The 18,377-nt window shown below is 43.6% G+C and overlaps 1 protein-coding gene across 10 annotated transcripts in view; it reads left to right on the top strand.

Annotated features, from left to right (window-relative positions):
• tst (superkiller complex helicase subunit twister) overlaps positions 1-14,485 on the top strand; it is a 132,212-nt gene extending 117,727 nt beyond the window's left edge. For all 10 annotated transcript variants that reach the window (XM_075692247.1, XM_075692238.1, XM_075692231.1 and 7 more), the window contains 2 exons: positions 3,912-4,113; positions 7,671-14,485. In XM_075692247.1, coding sequence (XP_075548362.1) covers positions 3,912-4,112 — 201 coding nt within the window. In that variant the 3' untranslated portion in view covers position 4,113; positions 7,671-14,485. The remainder of the gene's footprint in view (positions 1-3,911; positions 4,114-7,670) is intronic.
• The last annotated feature ends 3,892 nt before the right edge of the window (positions 14,486-18,377 follow it).

The raw sequence follows: 18,377 nt of genomic DNA, 5'->3' as shown, positions 1-18,377 counted from the left end.
GAAGTGTGGTAACTGCTGTAAAAAATGAGTGATAACAAGCTAAACGCACTTCTGCTCTCGCCTAACAGCTTTTTTCACCATCCTATTACCTGAAGTAAAATATGGAGGGCCGCAGCGCCATGCAAAAGCCTTCCTCAGAAAACTTCGGTGTGTCCCACTTGTTTTATTGTGTTCTATTTTGACTCTTACATCAAAGCGGTCCCACATTATTCGAGTTTTGTCAATGGTGTCAAGTGTGCTGGGACATTGAAAAGTAAATTAACACATACACTTATATTAAACAAAGTATAATGTTCACTAAAACTTAACGTTACAGCACAAACACCTAAGACGAACCACAAAAAAGATAGACACGACAGACACTGGCACTGACTAACAACTTCTTTTTTAGAGCGCAGCTCTTTGGCGTCCGTTCCTGGGTTTCGCGTCGTCGTCGGCGTCGGCCTCGTAACCAGCTCCGCCCCCCTTTCATCCCCCCAGCGCTAGCAGCGACCGACTGATACCGCTGGATGCCGCTGACGCCGCTAGAGAGTCAAGATAACGTGACTGCATAGAACACCGTCGCCGCCATGCAGAAAGAGGAGGAAAGGGTCCCCCCCCCCCCCTGTTCTTGTGTGGCGGATAGGGTGCTCTTCAGTTGCCGACGCGCCGGTTATTCGTTGTCCCTGAAACCAACTCCGCAGCTGGGGTTGACTCACTATCGGCGTCAGCGGCATCAGTCAGTCGCTGCTATCTCTTCCCTCCTCCCTTTATCGTGTTGTCCGCTTGCTGCGCGCGCTTCTGCCCCCATCGTTTGCCGCTGGGTGTACACGCCGCCCCCCTCCCCCCTCTTCCTGCGAGTCTCCGGTTGTCAAAGCGCCGGCTCGAACTTAATTCCTTTCTTCGCTCCTCCTCCAATGCAACCCCTGTGCGGTGGCAATCAGAGAGCCAGATCGGTGGCGGCGGATCTGTATATGTGCACCGCCCGAGCCGAAATTGCCGCTGCCGTTCGCCCTGTGCGGTGGCAATCAGAGAGCCAGATCGGTGGCGGCTTGACATAAAGACAAACAGCAATTTCCTAACACTTATGCGGAAGAACATCCCGTTCCTCTCGCTCGTAACGCGTCCCACGGCTGTGACAACCTCGCGAGGCACTTGTATAGATCTCGTCTTTGAGAATCAAGCATTGGTGTACCAAGTCGAACATATATCAGTCTATTTCTCCGACCACAAAGCTTCCTTCATGACTGTCAAGAACTGTTAGTGGAGTCTTTGTTAAAGGAATACGTGTGAAAAATAAAAAAAAAATTCTGTGATAGCGCATACATGTGTTGCTCGATTTCTTTGCCTCAATCTATCGAAAAGGTGAAACAGCTTATTTGCTGCGCTCAAATTTCGCATTAGGAAGTAACGTAATCGTCGGTAATTTTTCCTTCGTCGTCGATGCATATATATACCTAGGCCACACAACCGCGCAGGCGCAGAGAATACATTACTGACATCTATGGCATACGCAAACGTAGGAATTCAACTTCTGATGAGTGCAGGGTCAAAGATGTATCACTGATGCAATTATTGCCTTGTCTTTTAATGTGGTAGGCCTCTAAGGCAAGCCGCGCATGTTCATTCTTGCTTTTGCCAAGAATTACCGTCCGATCAAGTCACGCCTCACAATTGCTGCAAGAGTTTATATGCGCAACAAGGTGCACTCCTCCAATCTACATTTTTGTTTACTTTCTGTGCATGTTCCCTGAGTCACTCATTGACGCAATGCCCTGTCTGGCCAACGTATGTCTTACCACATGAGAGTGGAATGCCATATACCACGCCGACAGTGCATGACACGTATGAGGCACCATGCCGAATTTGGCATCCTCCTCTGCTCTCTCCGCAGGTGCGGGAACATAGCTTTGAAAGCTTGTTTGGCGCAGAAATTGCCAAAGGAACGCCATGCCTGCAAGCAACTTTCTTGAGTTGATGGGTCACCTTATGCATATAAGGGACCACTGCAGGCCTTCGCATTTCACGTTCAGCGGCCGGCCTTGTTGTGGTTTTCCTTCTCTGGACCAGAGCTTCAACCACGGCAGTCAAAACCGGCATAGGGAACCCAGCTGCCAAAAGTTGGCTAATCTGATTATCAAAACTTTCTTGCATCTTGTGCACACACGAACTCTTAAGAGCCAATTCCATACATGACGACGCAATGCCTCTTTTAACAATCTTCGAGTGCACAGACCTAAAGGACAAAAGTTCCTTTTTCGCACGGGGTTGATACGCCCTACACACATGGCGTTCACAGAATTCAAGCTTCAGTTCCAAGAACTGCAATACATTGTTTTGTGGATTCTCGTGGGTAAACACAAGACCTTGTCTATGTACCTTAAAATCCTCTAAAACCTTATTGATCGTATCCTGGCAGGACGAGTCAAGCGATAAAAATACCAAAAAATCATCGACATACCTAAAAACTTTTAAAACTTTCCGCTCAATAAAAGCATGGTCTAAAGAATGATCCACACTAGACAAAAAAATATCCACAAGAACGGGAGCAACACATGACCCAATACAAATACCATTCCGTTGTAAATACGGTTGTAGATAGAGGAGTGCACCTTGTTGCGCATGTAAACTCTTGCAGCAATTGTGAGGCGCGACTTGATTGGACGGTAATTCTTGGCAAAAGCAAGAATGAACATGCACGGCTTGCCTTAGAGGCCTACCACATTAAAAGACAAGGCAATAATTGCATCAGTGATACATCTTTGACCTTGCATCCATCAGAATTTGAATTCCTACGTTTGCGTATGCGATAAGTTGGCAGATGTCAGGAATGTATTCTCTGCGCCTGCGTGGTTGTGTGGCTTAGGTATATATATGCATCGACGACGAAGGAAAAAAAGGAGTTGTTGGTCAGCACCAGTGTCTGTCATGTCTATCTTTTTGTGATTTGTCTTAGGTGTTCGCGCTGTAACATTAAGTTCAGTATAATGTTCGCGTATGCACAGCGCACCAGAGGAGTCGCGTCTAGAAGCATGGGTTTGCCAAGGCAACCATGCTTACTGAGTGCTTTTCTACACACACCAAGCATTTGAACCTGCGCACAACTGCAACCAAATAAGAGAAGAATTGCCAAACGTCCGCGCGGAGTCTAGCATGCCATGGCTCCTTTAAGCATGTATCCCACGCAATGTTTCAGCTTGATACCAAGGGAACAACACTTTTCGATTTCGTAATGTTGAAGTAAACATTAAAGAAGTGATTCCTGAGAAGAATGAGAAATCATGGTCAAATTGAAAGTACCCAACTCGAAGAACTACCAGAAACGCGCAAAGATACCTGAGATTGTCTGCTATGTTGCAACAGTATCGGCTGCACCACTGTTGATTTGAAGGCATGGGAGAGTGAAAAATGAGTGTGGAGATGGGGATGGAGGAGGAGATGGCACTACCTTTAATCATTGAGGGGTTTGAGGTTAGTGGGCTTGTTTCCTGTTGCTACCAACCTTTTTGTATAGTGCTTAAAATTTAAGGGAAGAGCAGCATCAAATTAGCTTAGGTCAGTACAATATTATTTCACATGTGTGTTTCATTTGCTTGGCAGAAAAGCACTATTGGCAAACAAAATGCAAGGCCAAACTTTCCTTTCTGACATTTATGCCCAAATTGTAGTGCTGATGACGTCGGTTACATACCATGAATTTCACAGTGTTTTCGCATGTTCTCATTGTTATTGTGTCGAAATGTCTCCAAAAGCTCTTAGGCGGAGTCTTAGTTTTGCTTTTTTGGTGGAAGTACTTTTTCTTTCAGTTTTTCTTTCTTTCTTTTTTTTTTTTGCTGTCTTGTAAATTGATTGGTTCAGAGCTTCATTCCACATTTAAAAAGTTTGAGATAAGGCTGCTTGAAACATTATTTGTATTCTGCCCTTTAATGCAGCATTTTGCACACATCATGGAGCTGACAGAAGTTCAAGAAGGTATTATAGTCAGGTGCATTCAACGCCTGGATGAGCTTCTCAAGGATGTCAAGACTGCTGCAGGTATTGTTGGCAATCCTGAACTTCGCACCAAGATGGAGGAAGCGTCACGCCTGATTCGGCGGGACATTGTTTTTGCAGCCAGCCTCTACTTGCAGTGAGGTAGGGCACTACCAATGTTATAACTCAATATAGTATTGATGTTTGTCTCTTTCTTATGCTGGGCTCTTTGTAGTGTCATGTTGGAACACATTTCTGACGCGCACCTTTTTCGCCACACCATTGCCTTCACTAATTTTCAAGACATGGCAGCATTGAATAATAAAGAAACTGAGTCAGATTTATTACAACTGTTGGCCATTGCGAGTGCCTTTGCTATCATTTTCTTCATTATCATAGGTGGCAAAGAGACTCCTAGAGGTGTACTTCAAAAAAATCCCTGAAATTTTTGGTGTAGATGAAAACGGGCACTTAAGGTACATCACCGCCTTGTGAAATACATTAATTTTTTTTTTTTTTTTTAGCATTTTAAGCATGCCAAGACATCTGAAATTGTGTTGCCAAAAGAATTACATCATTTCTATTTTGTTCTGTTGAAATGCTATAGAGAGTTCTCAAACTGCTGACAGGCGCACCTGTTTGGGTCTAAAACACGTTTTTTTAAGCAGTCTCGGGGCCATATTCCTTACAGTTGCTTCTCGTAACCTTATTATCAATTAATGTTCATCACTGAAACTTTGTATGCTCCTCACAGTCACTAAAGCAGCTATTAGCAGGGCACCGAATGTATGACCGCATTAAATTTGTTCCATCTTTTTTTTTTTCTTTTCATTGTCATGAAGTTAAAAAAATGGTTTAAAAATGTTTTAGTTTCATGTAATACTTGCCACTAAACACAACATATGTACTCTGATATAACGTCTTAGAAATTGAGCTGTCGATTTTTACTAGAACGAATCCATTTACGGTTTATAACCATTAACTTCTTCTTGGTAATAGCTATTCATTACATACTGTACTAGCTTAAAAGCAGCATCCGCACTACACATGAACTCACAATTTCACATATTAATATTCTGTCCACAGGCACAGCAATGTGGCACCGTATGCTCTTTCTGTGCAGCTTGAGAGTTCGACTTGTGCGGATGCAGCTTTATAGCTAGTGCATTTTTGAATGAATGGTTGTTGTAGAGCATAAATGAGTGGTTATCCACTGCAGTTCAATTTATTCTAGCAAAAAATTAACTACTCTAATGTTTTTAGCTCCGACATGAATGCATTATGAGTAAGTTGTAAGGATGAATGAATTGTAAACAGTTGAGTGGCCTTTTGTACACTCGTCACTACACTTCTGTTCTAGAGAACAGACTAGTGGGCTAGTTGGTACTGCATAACTTGAGGCAAAGTACAAAAAAACACGAGGACCAGAGAAGGAAGCGGAGACACAGCGCTGTGTCTTCATTTCCTTCTCTTGTCCTCGTGTTTTTTGTGCTTTGCCTCAAGTTACACTTCTGTGTTTATTCTGAATGAAGATTTTGGTTATTGTTAAGCACATTTCAATTAATTAGCAGTAGCAGATAGTCAGTAAGAGCTCACACACGTACCTAAGTTTGATGAACTGTACCAGCAATCATGACGATAAACGAGAAACATCTCCCTGGCTGTATAAACACATGTTCCTAGACATGTTGTAGGAAGTACTGCTCTTCAGAAGGGGATGTTTTAGTTTCAACAACCTTTATTCTGAGTACATAAATCCTTATAAAGAAGGAAACCCTCAGCCAACTGCAGCCTCATCGAAGAACAAAATGACAGAGTGAGTGCTTTGGTGCAAGATTTGAATTACTTCTAATGTTTACTTTTTTCCAAATGGAAAATTTGTTGGGCAATAATCTAATAACGCAATAGCATAACTTAGTGGGTACAGCTTCACACACTTGTGGCTTTCACTCTACTTGATGCTAATAAATGTCAAGGAATTATCAGTCTAGCTTCCGGACATTCAAGGGAGGCAATTGTAGTCATTGGCATAGCCAGGGGGCGGGGGTATGTTTGGAGGCTCAAACTCCCCTTTTCGCCCATGCTAAGGAGCAAAAAGTATCAAGAGGTGGGCTCAGAAAGGGCAACACAGATGAAAGGGAAAAGTTGAATGTGAAAGCAAGTCAAGGTCCGAAAGGAGGGGGGCAGGGTGTCATGTGGGAAAATCCCTCTCTTGTGCACAAAACGTCTTCGCCGTCATGCCAGGAACAAGCCGGCAAAATGTACAGCTTACTATGCGTCCCCATCAGCTCACATCTGATTGTGGAAAAAAGCAACCAGATTTGTGCTTGTTGGAAGAACGAGAGAGAGTTTTGCTGGCCTACTGGCGATGGCTGACACCTGAACACCAGGGAACAGAATTGGAGAAAGTAGAGTAGGGAGCAAAAAGTACAGAAGGCCTATTTACAGTAATTACAGTATTTGCAATAGTGAATATTTGGGCAATTTACTCAGTCATTTCACCTCTCCTGCAGGTGACACACCTGCTAGTGGGCATGAATAGGGTGAGCAAACAGTGAAGAGAGCCCATTTCAAGAGGCCCAAAATAAGTTTCTGGTTATGCAACTGATAGTAGTAACTATAGAGGCACTGAGGACAAAATTATCAACAGTTTGTGTGCTGTCACCATGGATTACTCCATTCTTAATTGGTGAGAAATGTTAGCTGTTGCAAGGATGTTGAGGAAAAATGAGCATGTGGGTGATTGGGCATCATTTTAATAGCGGACACACATGTGCTGACATGGGTGTTAACCCTGTCAAGTGCCATGCCCAAGTCAATGCTCGATTCATCTGGGTGCCTGGGCACACTTTGTCCATGCCCGTGTAAAACTGTGTCACAATTTCCACTTGCTCCTTCGGTTTTTGATTTATGCAAAAATTTGACCTTCTTGTGAACTCTGACTCAAAGGGCACCGATATTTACTGTGAGTTGTTTTCAAGGGATAGTGATAGCAACGAAGGGTCCAAATCAGTGATTAGCATAACATAATTTGTATTTTAATATTTGGAGCAGGACACTTTGTAAACATTTCAGCAACATATCATCACTAAATGCCATATGAAGCTAAAGCCTGCTAATCTGTTACTTAGAAAAACTGAACTTGACATACTTAAGAAAAACCTGTGGCAGATGGTGGGTGGAAACAGCCAAAATGCCAGGCAGACAAAAGGTTAATGGCACATTATCAAGCCGTAATACGGTGATAGTGTCATTACCAACAGCACCAGCATATTTCATTTTCCCATTCTGTCAAAACTATTGCATCTTGTACAAACTAATAATTCATTCAGAAAGACAAAAGAGAACTTTTGTGAAGTGATCCAGTGTGTCATCTGCTATTGATAAAGGAGACTAAAATGATAGTAGTGCAGTGATGTGCCTGAAGATGGCAATACCCATGTAGCTATGCTGTGAAGTGTCTATGTTTGTTGAGTTTAGTGTCAACCTTTGGTTTCCTCTGTATTTTCCTTTTATCAGCTTTTGTATGTCATACCATTTTGATAAGCTCTGCCAACTTTAGATGTGTGACACTATTGGTGAATAATATTTTCAGTTTACAATCCTTTTAGATTGCACAGTTCTGCTCAGTGATTGGCATGGAGCTCTGCCTGTGTGCCATGCAGGAGTGATGCTGCAGCATGGTAATGTTCAACTCAATAGATTCCTTCTTTCTACAGGTGGTCATTGGTACACATGACAGCAAAGAGGACACGTGGCTGATCAGCATGAGGCATCTGTCTGAAGACCTACCAATATTTGCACTTCAGTATCTGCAATCAGTGAGCACAGAAGGGGGAGGATTAATTTGCACTGTTGTGTAATGTGTAGTGTGTACGAGCCTCTTGCCAATGAGTTGGCTCCTGCATGAGTGAACTGTGCACAGCAGTGGCCTTTTCTTTTTTTTGCATCTTTGTCTATTTGGGTATGCACATGGCGCATTTGCTGTACCAACCTGGACCAGGGTTTAGTTCTGCTAAGCCACACGGTGTTGCTGCTTAGGCTTATGCTTAGGCTTAGTCGATAATTGCCTCTGAGGGCCAATTATTGGCTTCTGTGTAAGTGGACTGTGCTCTGCCAGTGGCTTCTTTTTATTTTAAACTTTATTTTCTTCAGCTGTGTCTATTTGGGCATGCACATGGCACATTTGCTGTACCAAGCTGGATCACAGTTTGGCTCTACTAGCTGCATGATATTGCTGCTTAGGCTGGTAGATTTTAATGCTTTTCTTGGAATAATTTTATTCGGAGTATACTTGGAGATGCTGAGTGTCAGTTATTTAAGTTATTTGCTTTTGTACAAGTGTGGCTTGTTGCTCAGATCCAGAGGGTACTGGCTGTTTTTCTCCACTGCCCTTAATTTTGTACATCCCTACACCCTATTGTCTTTATACAAAAAACTGTGATACTGCAAAAAGTAGCGCTTGATTGGCTTAGCTAAGCGAGCTGTTCAGGCCTGGTTATGCCTCTTTTTTGTTTTTTTAATTTTATGCCAAGAATCTTGCCATTAATCATTGAAGTGGCTCTAAGCCAGGTACAGTGATTAGAAAGTGGAGGATGTGCTCTGTGTAAAATTTGGCAAATAAGCTTGACAAGTGCCAAAAGCAGGCTGTGCTGTTCCTCAAGTTTCTTGCCGTTCCATGTTTAGTGGTGTGCACCAATATTTTTCATCTGTATTCTGTAGTGGACTGGTGATGAGAAGTGATTGTATAATCCAACAGGGTGCCATTGTAGCATATGTGGGACTAAGTCACTTTCTTAGCATTTCATAAGAAAATTTTCACTTTGTGTAAGCTTTACAGGCACATGCAGCATTTCACTTGATGCTCTTGCTATTTGTATATTGTGGCAATGCTCAAGGGATTTCCTTGTTTGTTGAGTAATTCACCTTGCCAGAAAGATACTGCTCAGGCAACACATATTTAGTGCTGCATGTCTCTTATGCATACCTAGTATTTATAATCAGTGTGAGCCATGTTGTGCATTTTGTTGACTGGCAAATAATTTTTAGCCATTAGTAACCATGCTTTTTGAGAGAAGCTTGTGCAAGGGCACAATAATTGTTTTACTATTTGTTAAGGTCTTATTAAGAGGGCATATCAAGAAGTGACACTTTTAGCCAGAATATTTCTACCTGCCTTTTGTTTAAGCTGAAATGGAAAACTGCTTGCGCTGATGTCACTTGTTAGACTTTAAGTAAATTTCAACATTCTGGTTTAGTGCATGATCAAAATATTTTGCTTGGAACTCTTGATGCCTTTCATTCAGTGGTGCTTCCAATAGAACTATACAGTAGAGCTGGTTGACTGTGTATAGCACTTGATACCAGTGTGTAAAATGTAAAAAGTAGAAGCAAGAAGGAAAGAAAAAATAAATGGACTTTGCTTGCATCCCTCCAGCTCTATGAGCCCCTGTACTCTGCACACCACTTACTGCTTGCTCATTGGTTGCTTATATTGAACCACTGTCAGGCTGGAACGAATGTCATTTGCATGTAAGCCTAGACTATGACTATCTCTCCTTACATGCACTTCATAAGTTGTTAGCAGCAGCTGTTTTGTGCCCAAGATAGAGTTTCGATGTATGGCTAATGTCAGGTATACACATTGTATTCTGCATTTTGCATTGTCTATTTTAGTAATTAGGCTGTTAGAGCGGTGTACCCGTTTTTTTTTTTTTTGTAATTGTCATTTGGGACAGCAGAACAGAATGCCGTGACACCAGAAGCATTGTCATTATGAAATGCATACATTAATTAAATTGTTGCAATTAATTTGTCTAATTTATTCTAATTATCGTTATCATATACTTAATATGAGAGATTATATTGAGGAAAAGTAATAAGTAAACAAGAATAGGTGAACCTCATCCAAATGTTTTGGAAAGAAATGTGAGAAAGGAAGTACTAACCGGGAAGTCGTGCAACCCGAAGTCACTAAAGATTTGGCTGACTTAACTGTGGTTGACATCTACATAATGTGAAGCGTTAGTGAATCGTTGCAGCACAAGACTCCAACAAGCACTGAGCTGGTGGGGCTTGAGCGACCCGCGATGCACTTTGTCATTTTCCTATTGCATAGTGTTCTAAGGTGGCAATGGGAAACCAAAATGAAATTGAGCTGGTGGGCGACGACAACATATAATGCTGTCAGAGCAAAACATGATGCTCTCATTGCGCCGGCTACAGCAGGGTACGGCGGTGCGTTTGGAGTGTCGCCTTTTAAAAGCATGCGGTACACTTCCAATGACACTATGCCACACGCATTATCAAACAGACAGATCAAGATGCTTATTGCAAGAGAGTTGACGGCAATAGCTGTGAATGCGATGTGCAACAACCAGTGAAAAGATTTGCTGGCATTGGAAGAGCAAACTGAGTGTGTACCGGGTTTTTAATGTGGCATGGGCCGGCGAGTACTGCAGGGAAGCTGCTGTGGCGGGTGTCTACTGCTCTCAATCGTGCATGCCTCATTCCTTTTCTTGTTCACATGGGGTGTAGCGGCCGGAAAACTGTACGGAATGTATGGAATGTTGGTACTGAAGATTGTGTTTTCTGGGAACGTATTAACTGGGAAAAAAATGAAGCACACTGTATCAGGCAATTTTTTTTTGTTCTTAATCGCAAACATTGGCACCGGGGAAATCATACGAAAAGGATAATATGAACGAGGTTCTACTGTAATTAGAGGGAGTTTGCAGGAAAGCGGCACGTACAGTAAGTTTGTCATGAAAAAACAGGTGATGGTGTTTGTGAGAAATGTTGCCTTGTATGATGAAGTGCATAGACAAAGAAAGAGGAAATTTAAATTTAATGATGCCTATGTGGTGCACACAAAAAGAAGATGAAGATGACTGAAAGAGCACGAACGGCCACACAAGGCAAGCATGTGAGGAGAAGTATTTGATTGGCAGAGGTATTAGCTGGTGTAGTGAGTCAGACTAACACTCTTAGCTAGGCTTGTGTGGTAGCTCAAGCTCTTGTTGTAATTTTCTCTCCTTTTTTTTCTGCGCATGCACATGTGCCACTCAATTGTGATGTCTTCTTTGTTATCCATGCACTTGTTCACATCATAGATGGTATTTTTTGTGCTTTTGTTTCATTACCAGCCCACCTTCCTTTCCCTCGTCTTTTGTTTTCTTGAACTCTTGAGTTAAAGGTTAAAGAAGCATTTAAACACTTTTTGAACAGGGTAAGAAAATGTTCCTGATCTGTCTACAGTGCTGCTGTAGACATGCGAGGCAAATATTATTCTGCCACGTGCAACCGGGAGTGTACAATCTCACATTTAGGTCACTTGCTCTCTCCCATGTCTTTTGAGGCTCCCCACTCTTTTTCTGCCTTATGCCACGTCAGCGGTGACACTACAGCCAACATGACGGCCTGCAGGCACCAGCCATTGGGCAAGTGTCCACAACCAGTAATTATTTGTACAAAAAGTTTGTGCACCCTTACAGAGTTTCTTAAAAAAAGGGGGGGGGGGGGAAAGCAGTGATAGTTAACATGTCCTGCCTATCCAGTCACCACTCCTTTGTTGCTCTCAGGCACCTTTGTCTGACACCAGCCTTAAAGGTTACCATAAGTGCACTGTAAGAAGGAGAAAAAGAAAAATGATGTAGGCAAGCCATCACTATTGGCTCTGCCACAGCTAGGAGGAACCGATAAGTTGAGAGAGAACGATAAGTCAACATTGCACTCTTTATGCCTATTTTCAAATTAAGTGCTTTTCAAAATTTTCTCTATGAATATATATTCACATAAATTCATCACCCTTATTCCAACATATTTCTCAGGTTGCAAGAAAAGTTTTCCAGTGTTTCTTAAGGAGGACTGGCATATATTTTCAAAGTTTCAGAAACTCTCCCACACGCTTTTCACACTACATTAAATCAGTACTAAAGTTAGACTCGAAACACCTGACCTGGCATCATCGACATTATTGTGACATTATGACACAGTGCTAAATATGCTGACTCTGTATAGCAGTGAGGCTAGGTATGATAATGTTGCTAATAAAAAAAGGCCAACAGGAATTCTGCAAGCATTTCTTCTAGCTGTGCTCATGCGTAGCAAACGCATCAATAACAGGAATGGAGTGAGCCAGCATATAAAGACATCATGCGTACATCATGCGTAGAAAGACACTTCCTGCGTACTGAAACTGAAAATTGTTTATAGAAAAGTATCCTATAGTAAATTATTTGAGGTGGTCTTACACTTGCTGCTATTTATGTCTCAGGTTTAGACGATTCGTACATTCATTTGCCATACAAACACATACACAAATAAAATAAATAAAATAAAAATAGATGTAAAAAAAGACATTTACAGAGCATGTTGTGCACATATTGTGTGGACCTGTGGAAATGTATATTTTTTAATGAGATATTCTAACAGAACTGTAAGTGCTTCTGTTTCGTACCACCAGTCTGCCTATTATAAATGTCCTGCAATTGCACCTCTATTTATATGCAGCCTTAAGGAAAAATATAAGGCTTATAACAAGCATAGTTATAAATATTAAAATAAACTTCCTTGGAGCATTCTTGAGTCTGGGTAAATGCATACATTTTACAAAATGTATTCATCAATTTGCAAATGAGTTGTGTTGTGTGTAGGCCCCTCACAACATGACTGCTCATACATGTAGTGCCTATTAGATGGTGCTTTTTCTGATTGCCAGTCTGCCTCCTATGAATTTAACGTAACTGTACATCTTAAATTGCAGTCCCTGTGGAAAACAAGAAGTACTGTGATTTTGGCTGTAGGAGTGCTAACTGATATGATGTAAGATCATATACTTCAGAGGAACACATATTGTTTAGTAGAGTCCCAGTGGTGTGTACAAGCAGAAAAAAATGTTTGCAGCTGTGCAAAGACCATGCTGTGTATATGGACAGTTTTCATGTACTTTTCTTGTAATATGGTTGAGCCCAGTTATAACAAACCTAGATATTTTGAATTGTGTATGTTAAATAATGAAAATATCACATTGAAGGTCGCATGTAGTGGAGTAGTAGTATGCCCATATCAAACTCCATCCAGCAGCACATTCAATATATTGAATGACGCATAGCACCATGCTCCTGCAAATTTCATTTTCCTTGGAACTTCCAATTCTCTTGCTCTGCTTCAAGTGACATCATTCACTTTCCTTAATCGGAGACTTGCTTCAAAGGTGTAATGCAGCTTGTTATACTTGCTATATGTGTTATACTCCAGCAGAGGCTGCGTATGGTGTGGCTGAGCGCAGCCACATGGGCCCTATCTCGAAAGTGATCTGCTGTGGGTTCAGAATCTAAGCGTGCCAAGAGCTGATAGCTTTGTGTGCGCTGTGTTCTCGCTGCTCAGTTCACGTTGAAGCGAGAAGCAACACGAAGGGCAATTTGCTCGCTGTTGCTGCTGCTCTTCCTCATGCCAGCATTCTTACAGCGAGTGTCCACAGTCATTGAGTGAGATAGGTTCATGCTTGATTGTGCACGCAAGACACCATGCTTGTTAATTTAGTTAGTAAGCGAATATTTACAAGTTTATATGGCCGATAAAATTACTATCCTTGCTTCCTATCGATGTCTAATAATTTGCTATCGCAATTGATGCTTGTCCTTTCGCGCAAAACTGCGACTCCTGCGCACTAGCACTCTCCCCATCCACGATGGCGCAGAGTTCGAATTATCGGTGGCGGTGCGGATTTCAGTGTGAATTAGCGGGATGTGTTACATATTGCTGGACGGAACATGGCGGCTACTTCGAATTATCCGAAATTTTGAATTGACGAGTTGTGAATTAACCAGCCTTTACTGTATTCCTTTACCATATGTTCATGCATTGGTGTATCGAGAGGGGTGCTCTCCTGCTCCTTGACACATTCTGGCTGACTGTATTAAGCTTGCAGCAAGATGTTTTGACTTTGTTTTATGACAATGGGCACCATTTCTAACGTCATTGATGCAAAAAAATTTTTTTTGTTATCGGCATACATTGACTTGCAGTGATGGTGTGCTGTTAACTTGTAGCAGATGCCCGCTGTATACATTGTGTGGTCTACAATGTTTTTGATACTGTGTGTGCCTAAGTGAGATAATGATGCATGTCCTGAATGTGTGTTTCTGTTGTGGTTTCAGAGTTGAAACTCATTGCTACCATTTTATAGTGTGTATGTCTGCTTATAAGAATGCTGCTTTATATAGCGCAGCTGGAATCTGCAAATATTGTGCATGGCATGGTTTTGAAGACGTAAATTTCGAATTCTTCCTAATGGAAGTATAGCATTTATTGCAGTGTAAAACCTGTTGATCCCCGCACTTGTGAGGAATTAAAGATGTTTTTGCGGGTACAGGTATATTTTTTGTACTTGCTTTACAGCCATGACTTGATGTTTATTTATCTGTTGTAAACGCTACTGGCTGCAAACTTGAAGTGCAACATGGTTTTCTGTTTGAACGTTTGATGAGCAAACATGGCAACGGAATTAAAGCTGATAAATTCATGAACTATATGTGGCTTGCGTTTCTTCTAGCACAGTGTTATGATTACACTATTGGAAAAATGTATGCAGATTGTGCAAAACTGCAAAAAATATTAAACTTGATTTAAGAAGTGCTCTATTTGCCATTGTGTACTCTTTTTAACACTTCTTTTTCGGGTTGGTTTTCATTGTGACATTCCTGCTACTAGGCGCATATCTTAAACATATGGGAAAGTTCTGTTTGCAAATATTCGACTTCATTATTCGACCTTGAAGGAACCGACAGAATTGACTGAATTATCTGGCGGCTCGAAATAAGGGACAGAAAAGTTCATCCAAACACAGTGCTGCTTTATATTTGGCAGTATTTACCCAGTTCTGACGCATACCCAGTTTTTAACAGTAGAAAGGGTGCACCCAAATCTTACACGCAGCCGATTTTCTGACATGAAACTGTAGTGTGCCTCTGATTGAGTTAAGAAAACTAAACTTGCAGCAGTTACCCACAGAGTGGAAATTTATTTGCAATTAATGTCTGTTGTCATCACTCAGACAACTCCTTATGAGGCACATCTCTAGTGGGTGTCTTGCGCTGGTAAGTTTGCCTCTATCGGCGGTACGCGCGTCCGTGGGGGGATGGTACATTCTAGCCACCCTAGTGATACCGGTGGCACATGACCACTTTCGATCGCAATCATGCCCGATCCGGATTGAAATTCTCGACTGCGATTGGCTCCCTTGCGCAAAGGAACCAATCGCGATCGAGAAATAAAGTGCGCCGTGACACCCGTATGATAGGATGGCCCCTATTGATACAGGTAATGTACCTGTAATATGCTCCCAAAGAGAAGCAGAGTTGCGCAGAGGTCCGGCATTTTGTTCCAAACCTACAGCCACTAACCTGCTCGAAAAGTGACATCAGTGCCTAAGGAAGACTGAAACCGCCCATTCCGGGCGAAATCCGACTTCTTTTTGTGCTAAGAACGATTGTCGGACCGAGAAGCTCTGCTGCCGAGCTAAGCCTCTATCAGACCCTGCCTTCGCCGATACCGCCGCCGATGGCAGCCGTTAACGTAGAAAGTTAAAGGCCACAACCTAACCGCACAAGAGCTCCAGTCAGACGATTGGACACCAGTTCTGTATAAAGCCTAAGCCTCCCGACCAGCCAGTTTGCCGAAAACACCTCACCGCGCTCCGAAAACGCTACCTCCAAGGCGGACAACCTAAATGCCAGAAACGCATGCGACGCAGCAGCTGCAACCGGCAGCGGCCAGGCGCCGGCCCGCCTACGCTCTTAGACAAAGGTACACCCGTTGCGGTGTATATTTGCCACACAACGATAATCGTCATCTGCCTTGCTTGCGTTTCCTTTCTTGAAAACGCCGCGCCCGCTACTTTCCTGTCGGGAATGCTATGCCATGCTGATAACGCGCATGCCGTCCGCTACTGGGAAGTACCGGGCTCGCATCATTAAAGAAAGTAAATCCGCACAAGACAGATGACGATTATTGTTGTGGGGCAAGATACGACCCAAAGGGTGCAATTTTGTTTTACACTCTTAAAACGGTTGCACCCTTTGGGGTGTGTATTTGTCCCACAACAACAATCGTCATCTGCCTTGCTGGCGTTTCCTTTCTTGAAAACTCGGCTCTGGCTACTTTCCTGTCGAGAATGCTGCGTCACACTGATAACGCGCATGCCGTTCGTGACTAGGAAGTACCGGGCTCGCAGCGTTAAAGAAAGGAAACGCGGGCAAGACAGGTGACGATTATTGTTGTGGGACAAGATACACCCCAAAGGGTGTGAATTTTTCTAAGAATGTAGAGTGTAGGTAAAGTTACACCCTTTGGAGTGTATCTCTGCATACAGCGATAAGCGTCATCTGCATTGCTTGCGTTTCCTTTCTTGAAAATGCCGCGCCCGCTACTTTCCTGTCGGGAATGCTATGCCATGCTGATAACGCGCATGCCGTTCGGTACTGGAAAGTACCGGGCTCGCCGCATTAAAGAAAGGAAATGTGGACAAGACAGATGACGATTATCGTTGCGTGGCAAAAGGGTGTAATTTTGTTTAAGATTGTACCACCTGCGATCAAGGAGGCTCCCTCCCAGTGTAGCGCCGCGAGCAACTGCCACCGCTCCCACCCTACACTATTTGAGTGGCCGTTCGCCCGCAAGGTGAACTGCGACTCCGAGATATCCCAACACCTCGACTCGGGAAGGCAGTGCAGATCTAGCTCCAAATAACTCTATAGGACAACCTATGCCTGCGCATCTGCCTAAAGCCCCTCCATCCACGCGCCACCGCCGCTTTCCTGGTCTACGGAAACATGTATGGAGGGGCTTTACATCTGCCGACCAACAAAAATAACCGTGGAAACAACACACTTCCCAACAGCTGAGTCTCTCAAAACGCTGACTTCTATTGGAGACCAAACGTACCCGTGCGCGATTTACGTGGCACCCCCACCGGGGGCTACCAGAGGAGTAATCGCAAACGCCTGTGACAACGGGATCGAACGCAACTATACCAAGACCTCTGGGGCGCTATGACGTAAAACTATTCCAAAGTTTTCTATTCCAATTCTGCAATCAGCCCTTCGCGATTGGTCAAAACCTTCTTTGGACCACCCCAATTCGCCTGTCTGTCACGCAACGTCACGAAAACCGCGATAGCTAGCCATAAGTTATGACGTGTACACACTGATTATGCATGATTGGACCGAACAAAATAAAAATAGTTATTTCTGATTCGACGCCTTTTCGCCATTAGTCCTCGGCTACTGGTCAAAAGTTTAAGGCTGCGCCCACTTCACCTGCCTATCGTGCGACGTCACAAAACCGTAAAAACTCATCGCGTCAAAGTGACGTGTACGCGTTAAAGATGCATTGATATGACGAACAAAACTGAATTTTCTTCTGAATAGTTGCAAGCTGCCCCGTTCCGAAAGGAATAAAAGATGGCTGCCGCCGAGCGCTCGGGCACTGGCTACTCGCACCTGCCGGAGAGCATGGGTTTATTTGCGTATAAAAAACCTTTCTGCGTGGCCGTGTAATGTTTTCGAGCACTTTCGGCACGCTTACGACCGCGCTCTTTGCTGAGGATCCATTTTAGCAGCATTTTTAACCTCCGTTGCACGCCGCCGCGATTTTCGACCAACCACCGCAAGCTAAGTAAAGCGCGAGATACATGGTGCGAGCGGTTGTACAGCTCGTCGTGTGCAACTTGCCGCATGCGGTGATTCTGAACACATGGTACGAATGAGCGAGCGGTGCGTAGCTCCGCCAAGAACCGGCGCCCGTGCGTGGAAGCTCGGAATGCTGCGTAACTGCTATCAGAAAGTGAAAGCAAACGTATTTGCACAGCTCTCTTGTTTGAAACAATCGATGGCAATATAGACACGTCAGTGCGAACACCGCAGACGTGTTTCCGCAAGGCCGCGTTCGCAGTGTCCGCTCCGTTGCCAGCCGCCTATCGCTTTAGGAGCCCGCAGGCATAGCTCGCTCGGCCATCGAATCCGACACCGGTGGCGCTTGTGACACGATCGCTTGCAGCTCGTATAACAAAGCGCCCATGTTAGTCGGCACAACGTGTACACACTTATGTCACGCTTAAATTCCAGCACATTTGATTTCATCGGCGCCGACAGAAGCGAACGAGCATGCCAGGCGAGCTTGCGGTCGCTGGAAGATGGTGTAGGCATAGCTCGCTGGCTGTCTATCCAGGAGCGCGTTTTACAATTGCTAGCAGGTACAGCGGGGCGTGGCACTTGCGAAGACGGCGGACGTTTGCGCGTATGCGCGAGAAGAGTGGGTGCGAGAGAGGAAATGCGGGGACTTTCGCTCCTTGGATATATGACTCTGCCTAGACACTACGGAGGAGTTTCTTAGCGTGTGCATGGCCGGACTCGACTCACTCGTTC

This window comes from Dermacentor variabilis, chromosome 1, assembly GCF_050947875.1.
Source record: "Dermacentor variabilis isolate Ectoservices chromosome 1, ASM5094787v1, whole genome shotgun sequence".
Taxonomy (NCBI): Eukaryota; Metazoa; Arthropoda; class Arachnida; order Ixodida; family Ixodidae; genus Dermacentor; species Dermacentor variabilis.
The sequence above is the reverse complement of the archived record's forward strand: the minus strand, read 5'-3'. Positions and strand labels throughout refer to the sequence as shown.